At 43.7% G+C, this 27,330-nt stretch overlaps 3 protein-coding genes across 4 annotated transcripts in view; all 3 read right to left on the reverse strand.

Annotated features, from left to right (window-relative positions):
* The window catches only part of LOC134396384 (zinc finger protein OZF-like), a 253,426-nt gene that overhangs the window by 174,848 nt on the left and 51,248 nt on the right, over window positions 1-27,330 (reverse strand). The window lies entirely within an intron of this gene.
* LOC134396399 (zinc finger protein OZF-like) lies at window positions 7,170-14,254 on the reverse strand. The gene is made up of 2 exons (XM_063122885.1): window positions 14,166-14,254; window positions 7,170-9,861 (listed from the first exon to the last, which is right to left on the reverse strand). The coding sequence occupies exon 2, from the start codon at window positions 9,446-9,448 to the stop codon at window positions 7,991-7,993; it is 1,458 nt and encodes a 485-aa protein (XP_062978955.1). The 5' UTR covers window positions 9,449-9,861; window positions 14,166-14,254; the 3' UTR covers window positions 7,170-7,990.
* The window catches only part of LOC134396441 (gastrula zinc finger protein xLCGF3.1-like), a 30,180-nt gene continuing 20,160 nt past the window's right edge, over window positions 17,311-27,330 (reverse strand). The window contains exons 1-2 of one of the 2 annotated variants that reach the window (XM_063122945.1): window positions 21,723-21,787; window positions 17,311-18,783 (exon numbers count right to left, since the gene is read on the reverse strand). In XM_063122945.1, the coding sequence (XP_062979015.1) occupies window positions 17,449-18,393 (945 nt within the window). In that variant the 5' untranslated portion in view covers window positions 18,394-18,783; window positions 21,723-21,787 and the 3' untranslated portion in view covers window positions 17,311-17,448. Of the gene's footprint in view, window positions 18,784-21,722; window positions 21,788-27,330 lie in introns of those variants that run through there. The other variant, XM_063122944.1, reaches the window with a different exon arrangement.

Consider the following 27,330-nt stretch of genomic DNA (forward strand, 5'->3'; position numbering starts at 1 on the left):
AAAGGACAAGATGGTGTCTGTCACAACTGCTCCCTTTGGGTCTCCTTTTTTACACTTTCTATAAAAGATCCCACCATGGACCCAGTCGGAATATTGTGTTTCACTGACCCTCCTTGGCCCCACAGCCACCAGCCCAGCACTCTGTGCTCCACTCTATTCACCCTTTTCCTTCACTGCTACCACCATATATCCCAGTACCTTACCTCAGGTACTTTAAGAATCCAATCCAGTTTATGAAGCAAACTAACTTTTATTTAACAATACGTAAGATCATGCAATTTATCAATCTTGTGGTTTCATTTGTTGCAATACTTGTTTGTTACAATACAGTATGTATCAGGTATCCTTGCCTACTCTACCTACTAGTCAGATCTATCGCCTCCTGTTCCCTCATTTCCCAAAACAATGAAACGTTGATCCTACTCTGTTCTAAACCCCTTCAGAAGACAAATCTAGACTATCTTTCATTCTGTCAACTCTCCACACACAACTCTCAACTGCTGCTAACTACTAACTCCTGTCACACACTTGAATCTCACAGCCAATCAGCATCCACTCCAACATTCCATGCACTCACTCCCCCTCCCAACAGAATTAACCACTTACCATCCAAAGCCCAAACCGCACTTACATCCTGGATAAATAGCAATAAACAGTAAAACATAACAGGGCCCTCTTCCTTCCCTCATACAAACGCTGACTGAAGCGGCAGTGGAATCTTCCTTTAACACTGGCAACGAGGGAAGATCCTCCACTTCCCTTCAGGATACCCCTATCAGTGCACACTCATGGCAGAATGAGGGGCATAATCAGGTCATGGGCTCCACACACATCTGTCCTCCAAGAAAAGGTAATGGCTGTGGGGAGGTGCTCAGGAATGGATTTCGGAGTTGTGGGTAGAACTGATACTTGCTTTGTGTGGGTTTTACTCTTCCTTCCCATCCAAACATAAACCTCAAACCTCAGCACTGCTTCTCTCTCTTTTTTTTTAACAATCATCTTAATATCCTGCTTTCCTCTCACGGGCTGTGGGTGGTGAACCATATTTCATACCTCATTTAATTGGAGGACATTTTCTTAACTTTTGCATAAGAGAGTTCCCCAACCCGGCTTCCTCCCGATGTGTTGGCCTGCAGCTCCCATTATCCCCAGTCAGCACAGCCAATGGGAATTGCAATCCCAACACATCTGGACGGAAGCAGGTGTAATATTTTGAATACAGGAATGCAAGTCTTAGTAGCAGCAGAGAAGACTTAAAAAGATTACCCGAGCCAGCAGACATTTGCGAGAACACAGAAGGGACAACCTAGAAACATGCAAGGTAGAAACTCCCCAAGTGATTGAAAACATTATAATAGGGTTCCTGGACTTTTTTCTGTGTGAGGGCCAAATTTTATTCCACATAAGCTCTTTGGGACCATACTGTATTGGTGGGCGGGGCAAAAGGAGTTGGCCAAAAATACCAATATATTTTATTAATTATATTTTATTTATTTATTATTACAACATTATACTGCCCAATAGCCATGGCTCTCTGGGCAATTCACAATTAAACCATAAACTATAGCAAGTCAGAAAACAATATAAAGCTTTAAAAGTTAAAAGAAAAAACATGCACACCATATAAAATCAAAATAAGTTACAGTCCAGGGAAAGCCTGTGTGAAAAGATATGTTTTCAGGAGACGTTTAAAAGATATTACATTTTCAACCACACAAGGGTTTTCCAGATGGTGGGTGCCACTAGAGAGAAGGCCCACGGCTGAGGTCCTTCATGGCAACATTCCATTCATTTCGGAATGACCAGCAAGACCTCCTCTAAGGATCATAAATGTCGTCTAGGTGCTCGGGAGAGATTGTGTCAATGGCCCATCGCACCTCGCCGATCCATACTGTGACAAGGGCTTCGACAGAATCACCAGCTTTGGCTACTGAAAATTCCCCCAGAGAATTCAGGAAATGTTCAGATTCTACAAGTCTCCGGCCGTAGGTCGTTTTCATGGGTCCCCACGGTGCCAGTCCCTCCCTCCCTTTGGTGAATCCAAATTTCACCAAGAAGTGGTCAGACCATGATAACAGGGAAATTTCCGTCCCCAGAACATCTAGAAACCCCCTCCCCTACTCACACCCTGAGAAGACCCAAGTCAAGGGTAAGCCCTGCCCTGTGCATTGGGCCAGTGACAAACTGAGATGCCCCATGGTTGTCACAAAGTACAAGAAGCCCCAACCTGGTCCTGTTAAGGCAGCCTCAGCGTGAATGTTGAAATCTCCCTGGACCAGGGCCTAGAGTTTTCCAAAACCACATCCAAGACCACTTCAGCCACCTCTGTCAGGGAATACATTGGGAAGCAGGGTAGGTGGTACACCAATAGTATCCCCAATCTGTCTCTTTGGCCCAGCACATGATGCAGGTCATCACAGCCTATCCCAGGACAGGGAGGTTTCCTGGTGAGTGAGATTGAATTTTTATGGATTGCTGCGACTCCCCTCGGCCCTCCAGCCTGGGTTGGTGCTGCACGACTGCACTATTGAATGTGGATTCTAAGATTTTGACTGCAGTGACGGCTAACAGACTGAACTACCGTATTTCTTCGATTCTAAGACACCATCGATGGGAAGACGCACACTAATTTCAGTCCCACCAACAGAAAAAAAGCTTTGATTCTAAGAAATAATAAACGCACCCGCGAGTCTAAGACGCACCCCGTTTTTAGAGATGTTTATATGAGGGGGAAAGTGCGTCTTAGAATCGAAGAAATACGGTATGTAGATCAGGCTGATTTTGTTCCACACTGACAGATTAGTGATCCCATTCCCAAACTGCTAAATATGATACATTATAGTAAAATCATAGAATAGTAGAGTTGGAAGGAGTCTGAAAGGCCATCGAGTCTAACCCTCTGCTCATTGCATGAATCCACTTTAAAGCATCCCTGACAGATGGTTGTCCAGCTGCCTCTTGAAGGCCTCTAGTATGGAGAGCCCACAACCTCCCTAGGTAACTGGTTCCATTGTTGTACTGCTCTAACAGGAAGTTTTTCCTGATGTCTAGCTGGAATCTGGCTGTGTCCTGCACTCTGAGATTATTGAGAAGAGATCCTGGCCCTCCTCTTTGTGACAACCTTTTATGTATTTGAAGAGTGCTATCAAGTCTCCCCTCGGTCTTTTCTTCTCCAGGCTTAACATGCCCAGTTCTTTCAGTCTCTCTTCACAGGGCTTTGTTTCCAGACCCCTGATCATCCTGGTTGCCCTCCTTTGAACACGCTCCAGCTTGTCTGCGTCCTTCTTGAATTGTGGAGCCCAGAACTGGATACAATACTCAAGATGAGGCCTAAACAGGGCCGAATAGAGGGGAACCAGTACCTCACGCTATTTGGAAGCTATACTTCTATTAATGCAGCCCAAAATAGCATTTGCTTTTTTTGCAGCCACAGTACACTGTTGGCTCATATTCAGCTTGTGATCTACAATTCCAAGATCCTTCTCGTTTGTAGTATTGCTGAGCCGAGTAACCCCCATCTTGTAAATGTGCATTTGATTGCTTCTTCCTAGATGTACAACTTGGCATTTATCCCTATTAAATTTCATTCTATTGTTTTCAGCCCAGCGCTCCGGCCTAAAGATCACTTTGAAGTTTGTTTCTGTCTTCCGGGGTATTGGCTATCCCACCCAATTTTGTGTCATCTACAAATTTGATAAGCATTCCCTGCACCTTCTCATCCAAATCTTTAATAAAAATGTTGAAGAACACTGGGCCCAGGATTGTACCAACTCCATTGGCAGGGTTTTTTAAAATATATATTTAAAGTATTTAACAGTGCAGAATGGCATTTCTTGATTGGTTTAATCCGAAAAATGAGTTCTGGCTCTAAATGTGTTCATATAATAAAACAGATATATTTGGATAATTGGGCCAAATTGAGAATAAATAATCTAGATTTAAATTATGTTACTCTTCAGCATGGAACAGAGCTGTTTGCATTGGTGATTGAACCACTGGCAAGGGAACTTAGTCAGAATGTGCTAATCTCAAGGCTGCAGGTGTTAGCAGGGAAGCATAAACTTGGGCTATACACAGATGACATAGTGATTACTACCACGCAAACAGGTAGGGCATCCCAGTTCCTGAAGTCTGAACTATTTTAATTTCAGAAGGTTGCCCAATTACAGGTCAACTTTGGAAAATCAGAAGTAATGTTTTATAACTTACTGAGTGGAGACATGATAGCACTCTTCAAATACTTCAAAGGTTGTCACACAGAGGAGGGCCAGGATCTCTTCTCGATCCTTCCAGAGTGCAGGACACAGGATAACGGGCTCAAGTTAAAGGAAGCCAGATTCCGGCTGGACATTAGGAAAAACTTCCTGACTGTTAGAGCAGTGCGACAATGGAACCAGTGACCTAGGGAGGTTGTGGGCTCCCCCACCCTAGAGGCCTTCAAGAGGCAGCTGGACAACCATCTGTCAGGGATGCTTTAGGGTGGATTCCTGCACTGAGCAGAGGTTGGACTCGATGGCCTTGTAGGCCCCTATTCTATGATTCTATGTCCAAAGGAACAATCAGAAATGGCGAAATATTTAGAGATAATAATGATAAATGTCAGTAACTACATATAATTACTAAAATGTATATAAATCTATATCCGCTAATACTACAGCAATGTGTTTGAAGTTATTACATGGTTGGCACCTGACTCCTGTTGTTTTTATACTATTGTTTTTATGTTTCTGATGGTTTTTGAAATTTTGTATACTTTTTAATGTTTACCATTTTTAACTGCTGTAAACCGCCCAGAGAGCTTCGGCTATGGGCGGTATATAAATGTAATAAATAAATAAATAAATAAAATTTGGCATACATTAAATGTGGTTCATGCCCCATGTGCTGGAGAGAATGCAAAGCAGTTGGCACATACCAGCACATGTGGTGGGAATGTACTGAGACCCAACCATTCTGGACTGCAGTGTTTTCTGACATTACCCAGATTGTGAAAGTTGAAATATACATGGTTTTTGAATTGGCTCTACTGAATTTATTGTAGAAGTGAATATAAATTTGAAGCTTAAGGAGCTAATTTGTCATCTTTTATTTTCTGCCGGAAAAATAACAGCATGATATTGGAAGGACCTTAAATTTACAGACTTGAATGGGTGGTGTAAATTTGTGGGGAACACAGCAATGGAAAAATTGTCATATACATTACAGGTCATGAGAGGCATGATTCATTTTTGTCTGTTTGCTTACCATTTATTGACCATTTATAATGTAGCAGAACATGGCTGGATGGTACCTGCAAATTATAAATCACCAAGGTTGTTGTAAATGATTTCATACTTTTTTATTTTAAAAAGTTAAATATGCTTCCTGAGGGATTCTGTATTTTTGTATTTTGTAACTTGTTAAGAACATCAGAAGTGCCATGCTGGATCAGACCAAGGGTCCATCTAGTCCAGTAGTCTGTTCACACAGTGGCCAGCCAGCTGTCGACCAGGGGCCAACAAAGCAGGACATGGTGCAACAGCACCCTCCTACCCATGTTCCCCAGGACCTGATGCAAGCAGACCTCTGTCTCAAACACTGGAGATAGCACACAACCATCAGGGCTAGTAGCCATTGATAGCCTTCTCCTCAGGAATTTATCCAACCCCTTTTTCAAAGCTCTCCAAATTGGTGGCCATCACTACATCCTGTGGTAGTGAGTTCCATACTTTATCTCTGTGCTGTGTGAAGAAGTCCTTCCTTTTATCTGTCCTGAATCTCCCACCAATTAGCTTCATGGGTTGATCCCAGGTTCTAGTATTTTGAGAGGGAGAAAAGACTTCCTATCCATATTCTCCACACCGGGCATCATTTTGTACACCTCTATCATATCTCCCCTTAGCCTCCTTTTTTCCAAGCTAAACAATCCCAGTTGTTGTAACCTTCCCTCGTAGGGGAGATGCTCCAGACCCTTGATCGTTTTAGTTGCCCTTTTCTGCACTTTTTCCAGCTCTAGAATATCGTTTTTTAGGTGTGGAAACCAGAACTGTGCACAGTATTCCAAGTGTGGTCGCACCATAGATTTGTACAAAGGCAGTATGATACTGGCAGTTTTATTCTCAATTCCATTTCTTATCATGCCTAACATGGAGTTTGCCTTCTTTACAGCGGCTGCACAATGGGTGGACATTTTCATCGAGCTGTCCACCACAATCCCAAGATCTCTTTCTTGTTCGGTCACCGCCAGGTCAGATCCCATTAGGTTATATTTGAAGCTGGGGTTTTTTTGCCCCAACGTGCATCACCTTACACTTGCTTACATTGAACTGCATCTGCTCTTTGGATGCCCACTCTCCCAGCTTGGAGAAATCCCTTTGGAGTTCTTCACAATCCCTTTGCGTTTTAACAACCTTAAATAATTTGGTGTCATCAGCAAACATGGCCACTTCACTGCTCACTCCTAATTCCAGATCATTTATGAACAAGTTGAAAAGAATTGGTCCCAATACCGACCCCTGTGGGACCCCACTCTCTTTTCACCAGTTCCCTCATTTTAGAGAAGTTTCCTCTTTCGAAGTCAAATGTGACTGTGTTGGATTTCCTGGGCAGTTTTCCCACTTAAGCATAGCACTGCGGTCACTGTTAGCAATTGGTTCAACAATATTTACATCTCATGTTAGGTCCTGGGCAGCACCATTTAGGATTAAGTCCAGGGTTGCCTCCCCTCTGGTTGGAGAGTATGAGGGGAGAGTGGGAATTGTTGCATGATTTTGTATTTTGAAAACAAAATTTAAAAAACTATTAAATAAAAAAAAGTGTTAATTCAAATATTTAGCATGACAAAATAGATCAAAATGTAATTCAACTGACATGATACGACATAACAGTGAGAACACCCCTATCTGTTTCTGCTGAGAACCTAATGCCAATCATTTAGAGCAGCCTTCCTCAACCTGGGGCGCTCCAGATGTGTTGGACTACAACTCCCAGAATGCCCCAGCCAGCTGGCTGGGGCATTCTGGGAGTTGTAGTCCAACACATCTGGAGCGCCCCAGGTTGAGGAAGGCTGATTTAGAGAGAGGATAAACATTAGAAGATGCCAAAAATGACCAAGGCGAAAATCAGATCTAAGTGAAAAGACCAAAATTTAGTACACGTCAACAAATAGGCCTGATGAATGAAGCAAGATATGGAAAGGCAACCCACCCTCTTTAATTGGAAGTTGCATTTTCCCCCAAGGATATTCATGGACATTTTTTTCAAGGATATTCAACCCAACCCAAGTTTACACAAAACAGCATTGAGTGCCAGTGTTAAAAAATGATTCAACTGCTAGTTCAGTCGACGATTGTCCTTGGGCCTCCTTGCCTTTTCCACAGGCAGAAAAATGTTATAGGCAGGACTAGAACCTAACCCTCCATACATCTATACATTCTCCATGTGCACCTATTAATCCATTGAAGGCTTCCTTAAATGGGAAGTGGGATGGTTGGATGGGGAGAATGTGTCTTTTTGCAACTTTCCCCTTTCTTCTGCAGCGACTATGAAACTTCCCATGCTGTGCTAGAGGATCACCCAACACTCTAGAGAACATTTGGGGTGGGGGGAATCCAGGGGGCTGTATAGGAAAGTCGGGATTTGTCAAAATCAAGTCCCGTGCTCTGCTGAAATCTAGAACTTCCTGTGTACAGACACAGTTAGTGATAATATATATTTTTATACGTTGTTGACAAAATTATGAAAGCAGAGAATTGTTAATGTAATCATCCACGTGTTTTTAAATTACTTGTACTGTGAAGCTTCTTTGATGTAAAGTAAGACATGCACTCTGCCTCAAACTCCTTTTCTACTCCAGAGATTGAAATAATTTCTCCTGTAACCCACTAATAAATAGAGCCAAACAGCTCTAGGGGAGCTGGGGAACACAGGTAAGCATATATTCTGGCTGACCCTGGTTCTGCAGTTGCATCTGAGTCTGCCTCATAAGGAGACCCTTCCTCCTGAGTAACCCCTACTCATGTGTATTTCCTGGGCAAAAGGGTACTCTGGGAGTCAGGTAGGCACTGCCACCATGGCTCTGAGTATCCCACGTGATACAGTGTGAACTGTGTTCTGGTGACTCGTGGGTGCTGGGAGGAGAATCTGGAATCACAGCTGGGTTGAACGATTTGCTGGGAACCTCAGACGAGGCGTCGCTGTCACAGGACCCCTCATCTTGCTCCTGGTCTGCTGTAGAAGATTGTTCTGAGGTATCCGAGTCCTCTTCTTCCGAAGAGGTCTCTGTGTGAGGCCTTCTTAGATGTGAAATAAAGGATGACCTGTGGCTGAAGCACTTTCCACACACCACGCATTTAAACGGTTTCTCCCCTGTGTGAGTTCTTTGATGTAGAGAAAGGTACTCCTTCCGAACAAAATTCTTTCCACACTCCAAGCACTTAAAAGGTTTCTCCCCTGTGTGAGTTCTTTGATGTATAGAAAAGTATGCCTTCCCACTGAAATTCTTTCCACACACCAAGCATTTAAATGGTCTTTCCCCTCTGTGAGTTCTTTGATGTGCAGAAAGGTATGTCTTCCGAGTGAAATTCTTTCCACACTCCATGCATTTAAATGGCTTTTCCCCTGTGTGAGTTCTTTGATGTACAGAAAGGTATGCCTTGCCACGAAAATTCTTTCCACATTTCAAACATTTAAATGGTTTTTCTCCTGTATGAATGGTTTGATGCAGATTAAGGGCACTTCTGTCACAGAAGCCCTTTCCACACTCCAAACATTTAAATGGTTTTTCCCCTGTATGAGTTCCTTGATGGGAATTTAGGCCACTTCTCTGGGAGAACCTCTTCCCACACACCAAGCACTGATATGGTTTCTCGCCTGTGTGAGTTCTTTGATGGCGATTAAGGGCAGACTTGGAATTAAAGTTCTTTCCACACTTCGGGCATTTACATACTTTCCCCCCAATGTGAATATGTTTATGTGCTGAAAAGGCACCCTTCAGCCTGAAACTCTTTCCACACTCCATGCATTCAAATGGTTTCTCACCTGTGTGAATTCTTTGATGACTAGCAAGGCCATCTTTCCGGCTGAAGCTCTTTCCGCATTCCAGGCATTCAAATGGTTTCTCTCCTGTGTGAATGCTTTGATGACTAATAAGGCCATCCTTCCGGCTGAAGTTCTTTCCACACTCCAGGCATTTAAATGGGTTCCCTTCTGTGTGCATTATCTGATGAGCAGTAAAGTTTTCCTTACGCTTGAAGCTCTTTCCGCACAGCAGGCATTCAAATGGCTTCTCTCCTGTGTGAGTTCTTTGATGTTTAGCAAGGCCATCTTTTCGTCTGAAGCTCTTCCCACACTGCAAACATTCAAATGGTTTCTCTCCTGTATGAATGCTTTGATGACTAACAAGGCCATCCTTCTGTCTGAAGCTCTTTCCACAGTCCAGGCAATTAAATGGATTCCCTTCTGTGTGCATTACCTGATGAGTAGTAAAGCTATACTTCCTCTTGAAGCAGTCTACACACTGCAAACACGCAAATGGTTTCTCCCCTATGTAAGTTCTTTGATGAGAAGTGAGATTTACCTTCTCACTGAAGCTCTTTCCACACTCAAGCCATTTTCATGGCTTCTCCCTGGAGTGAATTCTCTGATGGAGAGCAAGTGCCCCCTTTTGACGAAATACTTTCCCACACACCAGACAGTTAAATTGTTTCTCCCGTCTCCGTTCTTTGATGGCGGAAAAGGACTGTATTGTGTCTGAGACTTTTCACATTCCAGGCACTTCTTTGCTGTATGAGTTGTACAATAGTCAACAAGGATTAATTTTGAAGTGAATGTGCTTTTTCATTTGATGTGCTCTTTCATTTGTTTTCTCTCACAAATCCCTGGCTAAAAGAAAAAGAGAAACAGAACATGAGTGCAAGGAAGAACGGCACTTGCAAATCAGAGAAGCGAGTTGATGTTCTTATGCATTAATCAGACTTCATTTCTACAAGTTTTTTAAGTAATACATTGTCATTCCCTATTGAGGAAACCAGGCATGAAAAATAAGAAAGTTTAAGGGGACATTCAAACAGGCAACTTCTACTTCAGTTTAGCTGAGCTCAAGAAGCACAGATTAAGGAGGTGCTCTGACTATTCCAGAGTAAATCAAAAGAATTTTTAAGATCACATTCATTTAGATTCAGTAAGACTCTTTCCCCGGCGGGCCTACAGTTCTCCCTGTGACAAGAACAACCAGCCTGCTCTGCCAGAGAATCCCTCTTGATATCCTTCCCTGTTCCTTCTTTTTCTTCCAACAAACTCTGTATCCAGGCCTACTGGGCATGGGCCAAACATAAGCCTGCCTCACTGAATGTACCTCTGCTGCTGTCCAAGCATGAGGACAGATTTTTCCTTACCTTGATGGGTTTAGACTCCCTCACAGTTGGGCTGGAGGCCTAGCTAATAGGCCTCTCCCTTCCAGCCTTCCAAGGCTACATTTAACTAGGGTGACCATATGAAAAGAAGGACCGGGCTCCTGTACCTTTAACAGTTATATTGAAAAGGGAATTTCAGCAGGTGTCATTTGTATATATGGGGAACCCAGTGAAATTTCCTCTTCATCACACCAGTTAAAGCTGCAGGTGCTCTGCCCTCTTTTAAATCAGATCACACTAGTCTAGCTCCTGCAGCTTTAACTGTGGTGATGAAGAGGGGTTTTCACCAGGTTCTGCAAATATACAAATGCCACCTGCTTAAATTCCCTTTTCTATGCAACTGTTAAAGATACAGGAGCCTTGTCCTCGTTTTCATATGGTCACCCTAATTTAACAGCCAGCTGACGCCTCAAATTAGCATCTATTCCGTTTCCTACACAAATGATGTAAAATATTTACATAGTCATGTCTGGGGAGAAGTTGCTTTATGTCACAATTACTTGTTGAGATTCAGTGTCGTGTTACAATCAAATATACCATTTCTTTTATGAGAACTATAAACAAAATACCAAGAATTCTCGTGAGGAATGTCTGGTCAGGGCAGGGTCCTATGGTACACACAGGAACTGAGAGAGTGCCCCCCTTGCTTTCTGGGGGCCTGACCCTTCCAGTTCAGCTTGGCTACCCATCAGCCCAGCATGGCACACCCTTCAACTTGACGAATGCCCAGTGCACCCACCCCAAAGGCAAGCCCTGTACTCTGCCCGCATCCAAGACTTTCTGTGTGGACTGCTTTTTGCACTCTCTTTCATGTTTTCACCATATCACTGATTCCTCCTCCTCCCAATTCTGGCACCGAACTTCCCATGACAAGAAATATACAATATTTTAGGACTAAGGCACTTGCAATGTTATATTCTTACCCCCGTTACACATCCGGAACAGAACAGAATGGCCACTTCCGAATGAGTGAAATCAACCAAACCCACCAGTCACACATAAGAACATAATATGCTGGATCAGACCAAGGGTCCATCTAGTCTGGCACTCTGTTCACACAGGGGCCAACCAGCCGGTGGCCAGGGATGAACAAGAAAGACATGGTGCAACAGCACCCTCCCACCCATGTTCCCCAGCAACGGTTGCACACAGGCTTACTGCCTCGAATACTGGAGATAGAACACAACCATCAGGGCTAGTAGCCATTGATAGCTTTCTCCTCAGGAATTTATCCAACCCCCATTTAAAGCCCTTCAAATTGGTGGCCATCACTACATCTTGTGGTACTGAGTTCCATAATTTAATTATGCGCTATGTGAAGAAGTCCTTCCTTTCATTTGTCCAATCAGCTTCATGAGATAATGACCCCATTGAGTTCTAGCATTTTGAGAGAGGGAGAAAAATGTCTCCCTCTCCACTTTCTCCACACCCTGCAAAATTTTGTACACCTCTATCATGTCTCCCCTTAGCCTCCTTTTTTCCAAGCTAAACAATCCCAGTTGTTGTAACCTTCCCTCATAGGGGAGATGCTCCAGCCCCTTCATCATTTTAGTTGCCCTTTTCAGCACTTTTTCCAGCTCTATAATATCCTTTTTTAGGTGTGGTGACCAGAACCGTACACAGTATTCTAAGTGTGGTCACACCATAGATTTGTATAAAGGCAGTATGATATTGGCCGTTTTGTTCTCAATTCCTTTTCTTACCATGCCTAAACATGGAGTTTGCTTTCTTTGCAGCAGCTGCACACTGGGTGGACATTTTCATTAGAGCTGTCCACCACAAACCCAAGATCTCTTTCTTGTTCGGTCACTGACAGCTCAGATCTCATTAGATTATGATTATTATTTATATCTGTCATGTCTAGCCCTGCTATCCCTGTTTTGGGAAAAGGTGTTTCAGGTAATCAATCAAAAACACGACACTATCCCACCTTTTCCCCAGTACAGGGACTCTAGGCGGTTTACAAGATTAAAAAATGCACAATTAAAACATATAAATATAAATTACAAAAGTTGCAATGGAATTAAACCTGCAGTAAAATTAAAACATGTTATTTTTTATTTAAAAAACCAGCAACACATTAAAAGGGGAGGGGGTTATACTTGACGCTGGGTTTTTTTGCCCCAATGTGCATCACCTTACCCTTGCTTACATTGAACCACATCTACTATTTGCCCACTCTCCCAGCTTGGAGAGATCCCCGTTGGAGGTCTTCACAATCCCTTTGCATTTTAACAACCTGAAATAATTTGGTGTCATAGGCAAACTTGGCCACTTCACTGCTCACACCTTATTCCAGATCATTTATGAACAGGTTGAAAAGAATTGGTCCCAATACCGATCCCTGTGGGACTCCACTATTTACTTCCCTCCATTGGGAGAATTAACTAGGGTGACTGTATGAAAAGGAGGACAGGGCTCCCGTATCTTTAACAGTTGTATTGAAAAGGGAATTTCAGCAGGTGTCATCTGTATATATGGAGAACCTGGTGAAATTCCCTCTTCATCACCACAGTTAAAGCTGCAGCTGCCCTGCCCTCTTTTAAAACTAGTCACTAGTATAGTTCCTGCAGCTTTAACGGTTGTGATGAAGAGGGAATTTCACCAGGTTCTCCATATATACAGATGACACCTGCTGAAATTCCCTTTTCTATGCAACTGTTAAAGATACAGGAGTCCTGTCCCCCTTTTCATAGGATCACCCTAGTTAATTGAATTAATTCCCTCATCTTAATACCCTGCACCCTTGGGTGATAAAACATATTTCACTCCCCGTTTAACTGGGGGAAATTTCTGTTGCGTAATAAAAGTCTTCCCCAACATGGTCCCTCCAGGTGCGTTGGAATGCAGGTCCCATTATCCCCAGCCAGTGTGGCCAAGGGCAGTTGTAGCCCAACACATCTGGAGGCAGACTGGTCTAACATCTGGAACACAGGAAGCTGCAAGTCTTTTAGCAGCAGAACCAAGGGTTACCCAGCACTTAGTAGAACATGGGATGGTGTAAAAACCAAAACGGAAGGGAATGGGTCATAACGACCCCTTCATATTAAAAAAAGATATACCAAATATCATGGCATGTGTTAGAAACATTTGAGCACAATATTTTAGGTAGGGTGACCATATGAAAAGGAGGACAGGGCTCCTGTATCTTTAACAGTTGCATAGAAAAGGAATTTCAGCAGGTGTCATTTGTATATATGGAGAACCTGATGAAATTGCCTCTTCATCACTACAGTTAAAGCTGCAGGAGCTATACTGTGACCAAATTTAAAAGACGGCAGGGCACCTGCAGCTTTAACTGTTGTGATAAAGAGGGAATTTCACCAGGTTCTCCAGATATACAAATGACACCTGCTGAAATTCCCTTTTCTATGCAACTGTTAAAGATACAGGAGCCCAGTCCTCCTTTTCATAGGGTCACCCTAAATTAACTCTATGGCAGGGATGCAATAAGCCACACAAAACATCCACACAAACCGTGTTCTGATTACACTGTCCAGTATAAGATGTAAATGTGGTTGAACCAACTGGAAACACTGACCCCATTGCTATCAGATTTAACGTATTTGTAGTGTTAGAGTGTGTGTGTGTGTATGTGTGTGTGTGTGTGTGTATGTATGTATGTATGTGTGTGTGATATATATATATATATATATATATATATATATATATATATATATATATATATATATAAAATTATTACCTTCCCCCCAACAAAGCAAAATACCGGCGCCTCCCTCCTTCTCTTCCGCCCCCGCAACGCAGCCCCCTTACCTCTCTGCCCCGTCCAACCTCCATCCACCAGCCTCCCCCTCCTCGCAGGGACGCCTCCCCAAGCCGATTTCCCTCGCCGGAAGACAAAGGCAGGACACCTCCGAGGGCCTCTAGCCGCCCCAATCGTAGAACTTCCTGCCTCTCTAGGAACCCGCTCTCGGTTCATTTAACCCTTGGGAGAACTAAGGTACAGGAACTGGTTTGCCTCCCTTCCAACTGCCTCCATTCACTGAAGCTTTTGGCTCCTTCTGGGCGGCGGCTGCTGTCCCCCCCCCCCCCGGAGGAATCATAGAATAGCAGAGTTGGAAGGGGCCTACAAGGCCATCGAGTCCAACCCCCTGCTCAATGCAGGAATCCATCCTAAAGCATCCCTGACAGATGCTTGTCCAGCTGCCTCTTGAAGGCCTCTAGTGTGGGAGAGCCCACAACCTCCCTAGGTAACTGATTCCATTGTCATACTGCTCTAACAGTCAGGAAGTATTTCCTGATGTCCAGCTGGAATCTGGCTTCCTTTAACTTGAGCCCATTATTCAGTTCTCTGATGTACAGAAAAGCACAGACAGAGAGGTGGAGGGAATTGAGTCAGTTAACCTTTGCGGAAAGACGGAGAGTAGAGGGGCTTAGCTGAGTGGGCATGGGTTTAGGTCTGGGGTCCCCACTATGGTGCTAATGATGTGTTGATATAGAGCGGGATATAAATGTTTTAAATAAATAAATAAAGTGTTTAGAGACACTTTGACACCGACCAGACTCCTGGCTCACACATACAGGTCATAGAATCATAGAATAGCAGAGTTGGAAGGAGCCTACAAGGTCATCGAGTCCAACCCCCTGCTCAATGCAGGAATCCATCCTAAAGCATCCCTGACAGATGGTTGTCTAAAGTCAAACACCCCTTCGGTCACCCACCCCAAGCAGGCAAAGCCCACACAAATCACATACCTGTCCCCCTGCCCCGTGGCAACAGACGCACATAACCCGTTCTTCTTGAGCCCTCACTCATTTCCCTTTCTTGGAGGACAGGGCTGTATGGGCCTTGTGGCTTGAACGACAGCCTTCACTCCAACTTTATGCCCTCAAGTGCTGTGGAGAACGCTATCCCACTGCCAGCGTTGTTGCTTTTAATGACATTTTATTGTGAAATGTCAACAAAACAAAAGGAAATGAAAAAAATGTCACTACATAGATTTGAATATATCAATGTCAGTGCACACATATGAAGTACACACACACACATAATGAAAATAGGGCTAAAAAGTATACATGATCTTCAACAGAAGCCGACCAAATATCCATATAGGTATGCATTCACCAGTAGCATCTATATACCATGTGTTCAAATGTTGAAAGCCTTGTCTTATGGCATTATAGGAGGTGAGCATTCATAAGAGGGTGGAGAATCCATTTGCACTGATTGTGCACTGACTTCCTGGAAACAGGTAGGTAATTTAAGAGGTCACCCACATCAGTAAACAGTTAAATAGTGCGTTGCAATACAAGGTTTATCTGTATAATATCATAAGAACATTGTAGCCTTATTTGCAGTGGCTACTAAAAAGATTAAAGCAAGGCTCCTAAAACTGTTGCTGTAGATTATGCACACCACGAACTGATTTGAGTGGCTTGTTCAACTTTTCTTTTTCTGTGATTGTTTCTGTTTTGTTGTAGTTGCACCAAAATTATAAGAACCTATGGTTATATACAATAAAACTGAATAAAATGTAGAGAATCTAATTGAACACAAGAACAGCCATGCTGGATCAGACCAAGGGTCCATCTAGTCTCACTCTTTTCTCACAGTGGCCAACCAGCTGTCAATGGGAAACCCACAGATACGACAGGAGTACAACTTCAGTGCAACAGCACCCTCCCAGACAAGTTATGCAGCATCTAGTGTACATAAAGATACTGCTTCAGATTTTGGAGGTAGCATAGCACCATCAGGACTAGTAACCATTGATAGCCTTCTCCTCCAGGAATTCGTCTTACCCCCATTTAAAGCCATCCAAACCTTCCTCCCTAAAAGGGGCAACTATTAGCCATTGCTGAGACAGGGGCAAAAGAAACATTAGCTGTGTTACACCTCCAGCAATTAGACGACTTAGGCAAATCCTTTTTAAAGAGATGTTGCTGGGTCCAGTTCACAGAAGAACTGTTGCTCAATACAGCAGAACTTGTGATCCATAGTCACTTCAGATACAGGCCGTTTCTACACCTGCCTTTCCCCCCCGGGATCATCCCAGGATCATCCCTGTGCACCTAAATGCCAAACGGGATTCCAGGAGGAGGCAGGGACAATCCCGCCATTTCCCTGGGGTAATCCTTAGGTGCAGAAAGGGCTACAGGAGCAAAAGTGGCAATCCAGTGACGGTCCCAAAACAGGACAATCCAATTCCCTAGTCCATTCCTGCTTAGGACCCTGTGTATCATATTTATTCACTAATTATTAATTAATTTATACTCTGTTTACTTTATATACAACATATATATTATATATATAAAGATATATACAACATATATCTACACAGATTTCGGAGTGGGGATGCGAGTTGTTTCAAATGTCCCCTTTCTTCTACAGCACTTGGATGTCTCTCCCACATTGTTCTAGAAGATCACCCAATGTTCTAGAGAACATTGGGGAGGAGTCGAGGGGCAATAAAGGGAAGCCGGGCTTTGTCAAACCCAAGTCGCCCACTCCGCTGAACTATCAAAAAATTTGTCAACAGATGCAGTTGGAAATAATGTATTTCATAGAATCATAGAATAGGAGAGTTGGAAGGGACCTACAAGGCCATCTAGTCCAACCCCCTGCCCAATGCAGGAATCCACCTTAAAGCATCCCTGACAGATGGTTGTCCAGCTGCCTCTTGAAGGCCTCTAGGGTGGGAGAGCCCACAACCTCCCTAGGTAACTGATTCCACCGTCACACTGCTCTAACAGTCAGGAAGTTTTTCCTGATGTCCAGCCGGAATCTGGCTTCCTTTAACTTGAGCCCGTTATTCCGTGTCCTGCACTCTGGACTTCCTCCCAGAGTGCATTTCGTGCATTTTGTCAAAGGATGCATTTCATGCATCCTTTGACAAAATAATGCCTTCAAAAGGAAACATAGTATGGAAGCACAAAGTATTAATACAATTGACCCATGTGTGTTTAAATCATTTGTACTTCTTTGATGGAAAGGAAAAGTCTGGGGAACAGTGAGAGCATATATTCTGGGCGATCCTGATTCTGCAGTTGCCTTTGAGCCTGCTTCATAAGCAGGCCTGTCCTCTTGAGTAATCCGTTACTCATGTGTATTTCCTGGGCGAAAGGGTACTCTGGGGATCAGGTAGGCGCTGTCACCATGGCTCTGAGTATCCCATGTGATGCACTGCAAACTGTGCTCTGGTGAGCCGTGGGTGCTGGGAGGAGAATCTGGAATCACGGCTGGGTTGAACGATTTGCAGGGAACCTCAGATGAGGCGTCGCTGTCACAGGACTCATCTTGCTCCTGGTCTGCTGTAGAAGATTGTTCTGAGGTATCCGAGTCTTCCTCTTCTGAAGAGCTCTCTGTGTGAGGTCTTCTTAGGTGTGAAATAAAGGATGACCTGTGGCTGAAGCACTTTCCACACACCACACACTTGAACGGCTTCTCCCCTGTGTGAGTTCTTTGATGTAGAGAAAGGTATTCCTTCCGGATGAAATTCTTTCCACACTCCAAGCACTTAAATGGTTTCTCCCCTGTGTGAGTTCTCTTATGTATAGAAAAGTATTCATTCCGAGTAAAACTCTTTCCACACTCCAAGCATTTAAATGGTTTCTCCCCTGTGTGAGTTCTTTGATGCATATTAAGGGCACTTCTAGAGCAGAACCCCTTTCCACACTCCAAGCATTTAAACTCCCTCATGTGAGTTTTTTGATGTCGATTAAGGGCGGACTGGCAATTGAAATTCTTTCCACACTCCTGGCATTTAAAAGATTTTTCTTCTATGTGAGTTGTTTGATGACGAATGAGGGTTTCCTTGAGACTGAAGCTCTTTCCACACTGCAAACACTCAAATGGTTTCTCCCCTGTGTGAATGCTTTGATGTTTAGTAAGGCCATCTTTCCGTCGGAAGCTCTTTCCACATTCCAGGCATTCAAATGGTTTCTCTCCTGTGTGAATGCTTTGATGTCTAACAAGGCCATCCTTCTGTCTGAAGCTCTTTCCACACTCAAGGCAACTAAATTGATTCCCTTCTGCGTGCATTATTTGATGAGTATTAAAGCCTACCCTGCACTCAAAGGTTATTTCCACACTGCAAACATTCAGATATTTTCTTCCCTATGTGAATCCATTGATGAGAAGTTAGATTTTCCTTCTCACTGAAGCTCTTTCCACATTCAAGGCTTTTCAATGGCTTCTCCCGAGTAGATTCTCTGATAGACCGTAAGTATCCTCTTCTGGCTAAATTCTGGCAGTTAAATGGTTTTGCCCCTATGTGCGTTCTTTGAGATAAGTACTGTGCTTTGACTGAAAATCTTTCCACGCTAAAGGCATTTATATCGTTTCTCTACTGTGTGGGTTTTTCAATGGTCATCCAGGATTGATTTATAAGTGAATGTGCTTTTTCATTTGTTTTCTTCCACACGTCATTAGCTGAAAGAAAAAGAGAACCAGAACATGAGTGCAAAGAAGAACGACACTTGCAAATCAGAGAAGCAATTTGATGTTCCCATCCATTAGAAGGGAACATGACAATGTCCTAAACCAAACCGAACTTTATCGCCACAACGAAGATCAAGAGCGATAACTCCAAGGAGAATTTAAGGGAAACTAAGAGGGCTGAAACCACAGCAGAGTTCATTTTAAAAATCAAAAATTGTCATCTCCTATTGAGGAAAACAGGTATGAAAAATAAGAAAGTACAAGGGGACATTCAAACAGGCAACTTCTACTTCAGTTTAGCTGAGCTCAAGAAGCACAGATTAAGGAAGTGCTCTGTTCCAGAGCAAATCAAAAGACTTTCCAAGATCACATTCATTTCGATTCAGCAAGACTCTTTTCCCGGTGGGCCTACAGTTCTCCCTGTGACAAGAACAAGCCGCCTGCTCTGCCACAGAATCCCTCCTGAAAGTCTTCCCTGTTCCTTCTTTCCTTCCAACAAACTCTGTATCCAGGCCTACTAGGCATGGGCCAATCATAAGCCTGCCTCACCTAATGTACCTCTGCTGCTGTCCAAGCATGAGGACAGATTTTTCCTTACCTTGATGAGTTGACTCCCTCACAGTTAGGCTGGAGGCCTAGCTAATAGGCCCCTCCCTTCCGCAGGGCACTCTTCCCTGTTCTTCCTGTGTAGAGTTTATATCCAGAGATGAACATATCTCACTGGTTCTCTCCATGTCACCAGGTTTCCGTAATACTCACTATATCTAGGTTCTCCAAGATCTCAGGCAATGGCGATTTCCAGGGCTGCTAACACTGGGGAGATGGTTTTCCCAGGAGATTTGGGGGGTGGGGTCTAATATGGGATCTTATGAGTTCATAGAATCACAGAATAGCAGAGTTGGAAGGGTCCTACAAGGCCATCGACTCCAACCCCCTGCTCAATGCAGAAATCCACCCTAAAGCCTCCCTGACAGATGGTTGTCCAGCTGCCTCTTGAAGGCCTCTAGTGTGGGAGAGCCCACAACCTCACCAGGCAACTGATTCCATTGTCGTAATGCTCTAACAGTCAGGAAGTTCAAATTAAGGGCTCTATCTCTGAGCGATTCCAGGCAACCAAATGCATAGATGTAATTTAGCATGAGCATCGAAGTAAATGTGCCCATACTGTACTGCCATAATATTCGCATGTTTATATGGAGAACCTGGTGAAATTTCCTCTTCATCACAACAGTTAAAGCTGCAGGTGCCCTGCCCTCTTTTAAAACTCATCACAGTATAGCTGCAGTATAGCTCCTGCAGCTTTAACTGTTGTGATGAAGAGGAAATTTCACCAGGTGCAACATGCATACAAATGACACTGCTGAAATTCCTTTTTCTATGCAACTGGTAAAGATACAGGAGCCCTGTCCTCCTTTTCATATGGTCACCCTAGTTAACTGACTGAATTCCCTCATCTTAATACCCTGCACCCTTGGGTGGTAAAACATATTTCACTCCCCGTTTAACTGGGGGAAATTTCTGTTGCGTAATAAACGTCTTCCCCAACACGGTCCCTCCAGGTGTGTTGGAATGCAGGTCCCATTATCCCCAGCCAGCGTGGCCAAGGGCAGTTGTAGCCCAACACATCTGGAGGCAGACAGGTCTAACATCTGAAACACAGGAAGCTGCAAGTCTTTTAGCAGCAGCAGAACCAAGGGTTACCCAGCACTTAGTAGAACATGGGATGGTGTAAAAACCAAAACGGAAAGGAATGGGTCATAACGACCCCTTCATATTAAAAAAAAGATATACCAAATATCATGGCATGTGTTAGAAACACTTGAGCACAATATTTTAGGTAGGGTGTGTACGGAAGGGGTTAAGCGTACACAGAATTACTGTTTTTAGAAATTCATTCCTTGTCTATTGTCTATTATAGAATTGCAGAAGTACCGCTTATCTCTCCACCTGGCCGTAGGCGGGAGGCCCTCACCTGGCTCCGTTAAGGCGAGAGAAGTGACCTTGGGGCAATTTGCATCTGTGAAAGAGAAACTGGCCCATCCGGAGGGAGGGGGGAGAAGTAGAATAGCTGGGGCCTTAAAAAGTCTACCAAATGTGAGGCCGGTGCCTGAGCTGAAGGACACCTGGCTGCGGGAAGTATATTCTGTAACAATGTTTTAGTTTGCTGGTATGGGGTTCGGGGTTTTGTATCAATTTTAGTAGCTAATCTGATGTAAATGTTTGCCTCTTACTCTTCCTATTTCAATAAAGGATTGGGCCTAACCCTTTCAACTTGAGAGCTGTGTGCTTTATTCCAAGATCTGTGCAAAATCCAGTGACCAGCCGGTTGGGCTGAGGGTGGTTTCCTTTACAGGGTGACCATATGAAAAAGAGGACAGGGCTCCTGTATCTTTAACAGTTGCATAGAAAAGGGAATTTCACCAGGTGTCATTTGTATATATTGAGAACCTGGTGAAATTCCCTCTTCATCACAACAGTGAAAGCTGTAGGAGCCATACTAGAGTGACCAGATTTAAAAGAGGGCACGGCTCCTGCAGCTTTAACTGCTGTGATAAAGAGCGAATTTCACCAGGTTCCCCATATATACAAATGACACCTGCTGAAATTCCCTTTTCTATGCAACTGTTAAAAGATACAGGAGCCCTGTCCTCTTTTTCACATGGTCACCCTAATTTTAGGGCTAATAACCTTGCAATGTTATATTATTAACCCCATAACTCCCATACCTGTAGCAGACAAGAGTCCAGTACAAGATGTTAAATGTGGTTGAACCAACTGGAAACACTGACCCCATTGCTATCAGATTTAACATATTTGTAATATTATACATATACACACAGAGAGATAGATTTATTATTCCCTTTCCCACCCAAAGCAAGATACCGGCGCCTCCCTCCTTCTCTTCCGCCCCCGCAACGTAGCCCCCTTACCTCTCTGCCCGACCCCCCTCCACGGACCAGCCTCCGCCCACTCCTCGCAGGGAAGCCGATTTCCCTCCCCGGAAGACAAAGGCGGGGCACCTCCGAAAGCCTCCCGCCGCCCCAATCGTAGAACTTCCTGCCTCTCTAGGAACCAAACTTTTCGGTTCATTTAACCCTTGGAAGGACTGTGGGGCTGCCTCCCTTCACTGAAGCTTTTGCGTTGGAGTGCTCTTGGCTCCTTCTGGGCTGCTGCTGTTTCACTTGGAGGGAAGCAGCCCTCCGGCTGCAGTGGGGCAGGAAAAGCCAGCTGAGCTTTTTCTGCTTCTGCAGAACAGAAGCCATGAAGGGGAAAGATTCGCAGAGTTCCCCCCTGCCGCTTTCTTCCTCTTCACTGAGTTCTGCTGCAGGGATTCTGGTGCTGTTGCTCCCCTCTTTCAGCCCAGCGCCCCAGCTTTGCCCTAGGGGGAAATTATTATTGCATTTATATCCCGCCTTTTCCCCTCTACGGAACCCAAGGCGGTGTACATAATTTTCCTCCTCCTCTCCACTTAATCCTCACAACAACAACCCTGTGAGGTAGGCTGGACTGAGAGGCTGTGTCTGGCCCAAAGTCACCCAGTGGGTTTCCATGGCCGAGTGGTGACTAGAACCCGGATCTCCAGACTCCTAGTCCAACACTTCAGCCAGTACACCACACTGGCTCACATGCCAGGTAGTCATCACACCGATGCCAGCAGGCGCACGCCTCTTCTGTCTAGGCAGACCAAGTTGTGATACTGGCAGGACATCTTTCCTGGCTCTTTCCAATATTTATTTATTTATTTATAACACCCCATAGCCGAAGCTCTCTGAGCAGTTTACAAAGGTTAAAAATAGTGAACATTAAAACAGATATACAAAAAATTAAAGCCATCAAAAGCATAAAAACAACACTATCCATTTAAATTTTAAAACAACTATTCTGGGGTCAGTTAAAAATTCAGCATATGTTGTTAACTGCCTGGGAGAAGAGAAAAGTCTTGACCCGGCACTGAAAAGATCAGTGTTGGCTCCAGGCAAGCCTCATGGGGAAAACTATCTCCCCCATGGGTGGGGGGTTGGACTCGATGGCCTTGTAGGCCCCTTCCAACTCTGCTATTCTATGATTCTACGAATGTTCATCCTGGCCCAAAAGGGTCCTTTCTAGAAAGCTGAGAATTGTGTGTGGGGAAATATGTTTTAAAAGTAGACTGGATATTGTCACTCTAATAGGGTACATAAACTGCCTTGTTCTAACGCAACCGTATGTAGATGAAGTTTTAATTTTGATTACTTCGGGTGACCATATGAAAAGGAGGTCAGGGCTCCTGTATCTTTAACGGTTGCATTGAAAAGGGAAGTTCAGCAGATGTCATTTGTATATATGGACAACCTGGGGAAATTTCCTCTTCATCACCAGTTAAAGCTGCAGGAGCCCTGCCCTTTTTAAAATCTAGTCACTCTAGTATAGCTCCTGCACTTTAACTGTGGTGATGAAGAGGGAATTTCACCAGGTTCCCCATATATACAAACGACACCTGCTGAAATTCCCTTCACTATGCAACTGTTAAAGATACAGGAGCCCTGTCCTCCTTTTCATACAGTCACCCTAGATCACTAAAATTGGCAGATCACACAATGCCTTGAAAGAGATGAATAAAACCCTGGGGAAAAATCTGATGAGCCATTTTTAAACCATGTCATGGACATGATTAAAAACAGGTCCTATAAATATGTTGTACAGTTGTAAAGCAAAATTAAGAATAAAATACTTCATTTTTTAAAAAAACTGATGTGTTTTCCTCTTTTGTAAAAACTATCACAACCAACCCCGCAAAGGAGCTTACAGCCATCCCCATAGCTAATTATAATAATAAAAGGGGTCCCAAAATGGTAGTACCACATGGTCTTTCAGAGAGGTGGCTGGCCATAAGCTCCTTTGAGGTGGGTGGGAAGATCACATGGTTCCCAAGATCCAATTAGAATCTCTCCCAAGGGTATCCAATCACTGATCCAGCCCACTACTCAGGATAATAAAAAGTGATGCTTGTGACCAGATCTTTCTCTGTTTCCTGCTGCACCCCACATGAAAAGAAGATCCAGGATACCTGCTACATGTGAGTATTCTTTATACCCCTCCTCCCCTGAACACTATAGCATTCTTATGGTTGCACTTTCAGATAATATAATGTAGGGTGACCATATGAAAAGGAGGACAGGGCTCCTGTATCTTTAACAATTGCATAGAAAAGGCAATTTCAGCAGATGTCATTTGCATATATGGGGAACCTGGGGGAATTCCCTCTTCATCACCACAGTTAAAGCTGCAGGAGCTATACTAGAGTGACCAGATTTAAAAGAGGGCAGGGAACCTGCAGCTTTAACTGTGGTGATGAAGAGGAAATTCCCCCAGGTTGCCCATATAAAAGACATCTGCTGAAATTTCATTTTCAGTACAGCTGTTAAAGATACAGGAGCCCTGTCCTCCTTTTCATATGGTCACCCTATGTAAAGGCTATGTGCAAGATAATTTATGCTCCTTTCTCAATTAATTCCCCTAGAAAAATAAAACATCCCTCAGAACTGTAAAATAAAAAAGAAGGAAATGTCCTCAGGTTGGTTCATCATCATTATTATTATTATTATTATTATTTACATTTATATACCGCCCCATAGCCAAACCTCTCTGGGCGGTTTACAAAAGGAGAGCCAGTGTTGTAAAAAAAGAGTTTTAAAACAGAACTGTTTTTGTTGTCTATAGAACAATCACCCAAAGCTACAACCCAGTCAAGGGTCTTATAGGGAGGCGGGTGGAGTACGTAGAAGGTATTTTATTTAATGTTGAATGCTTTAAGTGTGGATGGGTAGGGGTAGATTGCCTCGGCCATGGAAACCCATTGGGTGACTTTGGGCCAGTCACAGACTCTCAGCCCAACCCACCTCGCAGGGTTGTTGTTAGGATAAAATAGAGGAGGATTCTGTACGCCACCTTGAGTTCCTTGCGGGGAAAAAGGTGGGATATAAATAAATAAATAAAATAGGGGTTGATGGTGATAAAAAAAAAACAAGGGGTGTGTGTGTGCTACAAAAGGAAAAAAAGCAAGAAAAAAGGGGCAGACCATGTGTTTTCTTCTGTTTCCCTCCAACAGTTATGCGACATGCCTAGCTTATGGAGGGAAAGCAGTGATTTCTATCAATGTGTTAGAATGCATGTTTTCTTGGGGGGGGGGGCATTTAAAACCCTGTGTTGTTCGTTTGGCTCTGTTGTGTGTGTTTTTGCCTCTTTAGTTGAAGATAGTTTGTAATTTGGCTTGCAGCATTTTCTCGTTTGATGTTCTGTATTCTCTCTTGTAAGTGGAATGCCTTGTGTCTGTAGCTTCTTTGTAATCAGGCCTCCAAACAGAAAAATGGTTAATCATAGAATAGTAGAGTTGGAAGGGGCCTATAAGGCCATCTAGTCCAACCCCCTGCTCACTGCAGGAATCCACCTTCAAGCATCCCTGACAGATGGTTGTCCAGCTGCCTCTGGAATGCCTTTAGGGTGGGAGAGCCCACAACCTCCCTAGGTAACTGGTTCCATTGTCTACTGCTCTAACAGTCAGGAATTTTTTTCTGATGTCCAGCTGGAATCTGGCTTCAAGCCCATTATTCTGTGTCCTGCGCTCTAGGAGGATCGAGAAGGGATCCTGGCCCTCCTCTGTGTGACAACCTTTCAAGTATTTGAAGAGTGCCATCACATCTCCCCTCAATCTTTCTTCTCCATGCTCAACATGCCCAGTTCTTTCAGACTTTTTGGTGTTTCATGGGGTATTTGTCCTCAAGCCATGCTCAAATAAGCAATAAGTATAGCTATAGCTCTCACACTATATGTAGTGGTTTGGGACCAGGATCAGGGCTTGCCCCTACATGCCTTGTGATGCACAAACTTAACAGCTTTTCCCTATTATTTAACTCTTCAGCAAATCAAGCTTCCGTCCTACGGAGGTTGCCAATTTAAGTGGAAATATGCAAAACGAGGTAAACTGCACACCAAGAGAGCCAGAAGGAAACCCAGATGAGAAAGACCTGGGTAAGTCGTTTTGTTTTTAAATATTTCTAAGGTTAAAACCAACATGATACTTTTTCTGAAAGTAGCAAATATGTGGGAATTGTTATTTACAGAAAGCTATTTTTAAAAAATATGAGTCATGGTATCCTATATCTCTAAAACTGAAATCGTTGTCCCCCAAGAGGACCCGTGCCTGGCCCGGTATATATCCAATTGAGCACACAAGGATGGAGAAAACAACTTAATTTTATTACCCAAGCTGCAATTTCAGTTTTAGAGATATAGGATACCATGACTCACAGATCAAGCACACTTTCCAACTGTTACACACTCCTATATAGCCTTTGGTTTCAAAAAGTGAGCTAGTATTTCCATTGGTCAGAGTCACTGATGACTTAAAGAGTCACATTTCATTGGTTGTGACTCACACACACCTGGGCTATTCAAACTTTTAGTCTTTCTCCATCAGAGAATCTGCATTTTGCACATAGTCTGTGGAAATGGGGAGGGGACATAGCAAGGGGAGAGAGGGGGGAGGGGGCACTTTCCCAGGTTACAGGTAAGGGGTTTTCCTTTTGCAGGCCTCAATGTGACTTATTGTCCTTATTGTTTGTTGATTGTCCTGTCTGACGCCCGGCCCTGGAGCCATGGAAACTCTTCTTCCTCTCTTGTAGCAAGCAAAGACAGAGGAAGGAAAGGGGGGAGGGGCGCAGGAGGAGAGAGCACTTCTCTTTATTCCTCATATTGAGGCAGTAGCTAAATCCTGTCGTTTTTTCCTATATAATATTGCCAGGATTCGATCATTTTTGTCTGTCTCTTCTGCCAAGACGCTTGTTCATGCACTGGTTATTTCACGGTTGGACTATTGGGTGGATTCCTGCATTGAGCAGGGGGTTGGACTAGATGGCCTTGTAGACCCCTTCCAATTCTGCTATTCTATGATTCTTCTCACTGGCCTTCCTTCATCTCACATCAGTTCGTTGGTTTCTGTTCACCACTCTGCTGCTAAGATCATCTTGGTTCGCCGCTCTGACCATGTTACTCCACTTCTGAAATCTCTTCACTGGCTTCCAATTCACCTCGGAGTCCAATATAAACTTCTCCTGTTGGCCTACAAAGCTCGTCACAGCCTAGCTCCTTCCTATCTTTCTTTTCTCATCTCGTACTATTGCCCCGCTCGTGCTCTTCGCTCTTCAAATGCCATGTTTCTTACCCAAAGGTCTTTACTTCTCTTGCTCGGCTTCGTCCATTTTCTTTTGCTGCCCCTTATGCCTGGAATTCTCTTCCAGAACATTTGCGAACCACAAGTTCAATCACAGTTTTTAAAGCTCAGCTGAAAACTTTTCTTTTTTCTAAAGCTTTTAGAACTTGATTTTGACTTTATACTGTTAGTTTTACTCTCCCCTGTGCCTGTTTGGTGCATTCCCTTCCCCTTCTTATTGTTTTGTTATGATTCTATTAGAATGTAAGCCTATGCGGCAGGGTTTTGCTATTTTATTGTTTTACTCTGTACAGCACCATGTACACTGATGGTGCTATATAAATTATTAT

This window comes from Elgaria multicarinata, chromosome 3 (assembly GCF_023053635.1).
Source record: "Elgaria multicarinata webbii isolate HBS135686 ecotype San Diego chromosome 3, rElgMul1.1.pri, whole genome shotgun sequence".
NCBI lineage: Eukaryota > Metazoa > Chordata > Lepidosauria > Squamata > Anguidae > Elgaria > Elgaria multicarinata.

Coding starts and splice junctions, on each gene's coding strand:
- LOC134396399 (XM_063122885.1), bottom strand. CDS start 9,448: ATGCACACAGAAGGGAATCCATTTAATTGCCTGGACTGTGGAAAGAGC.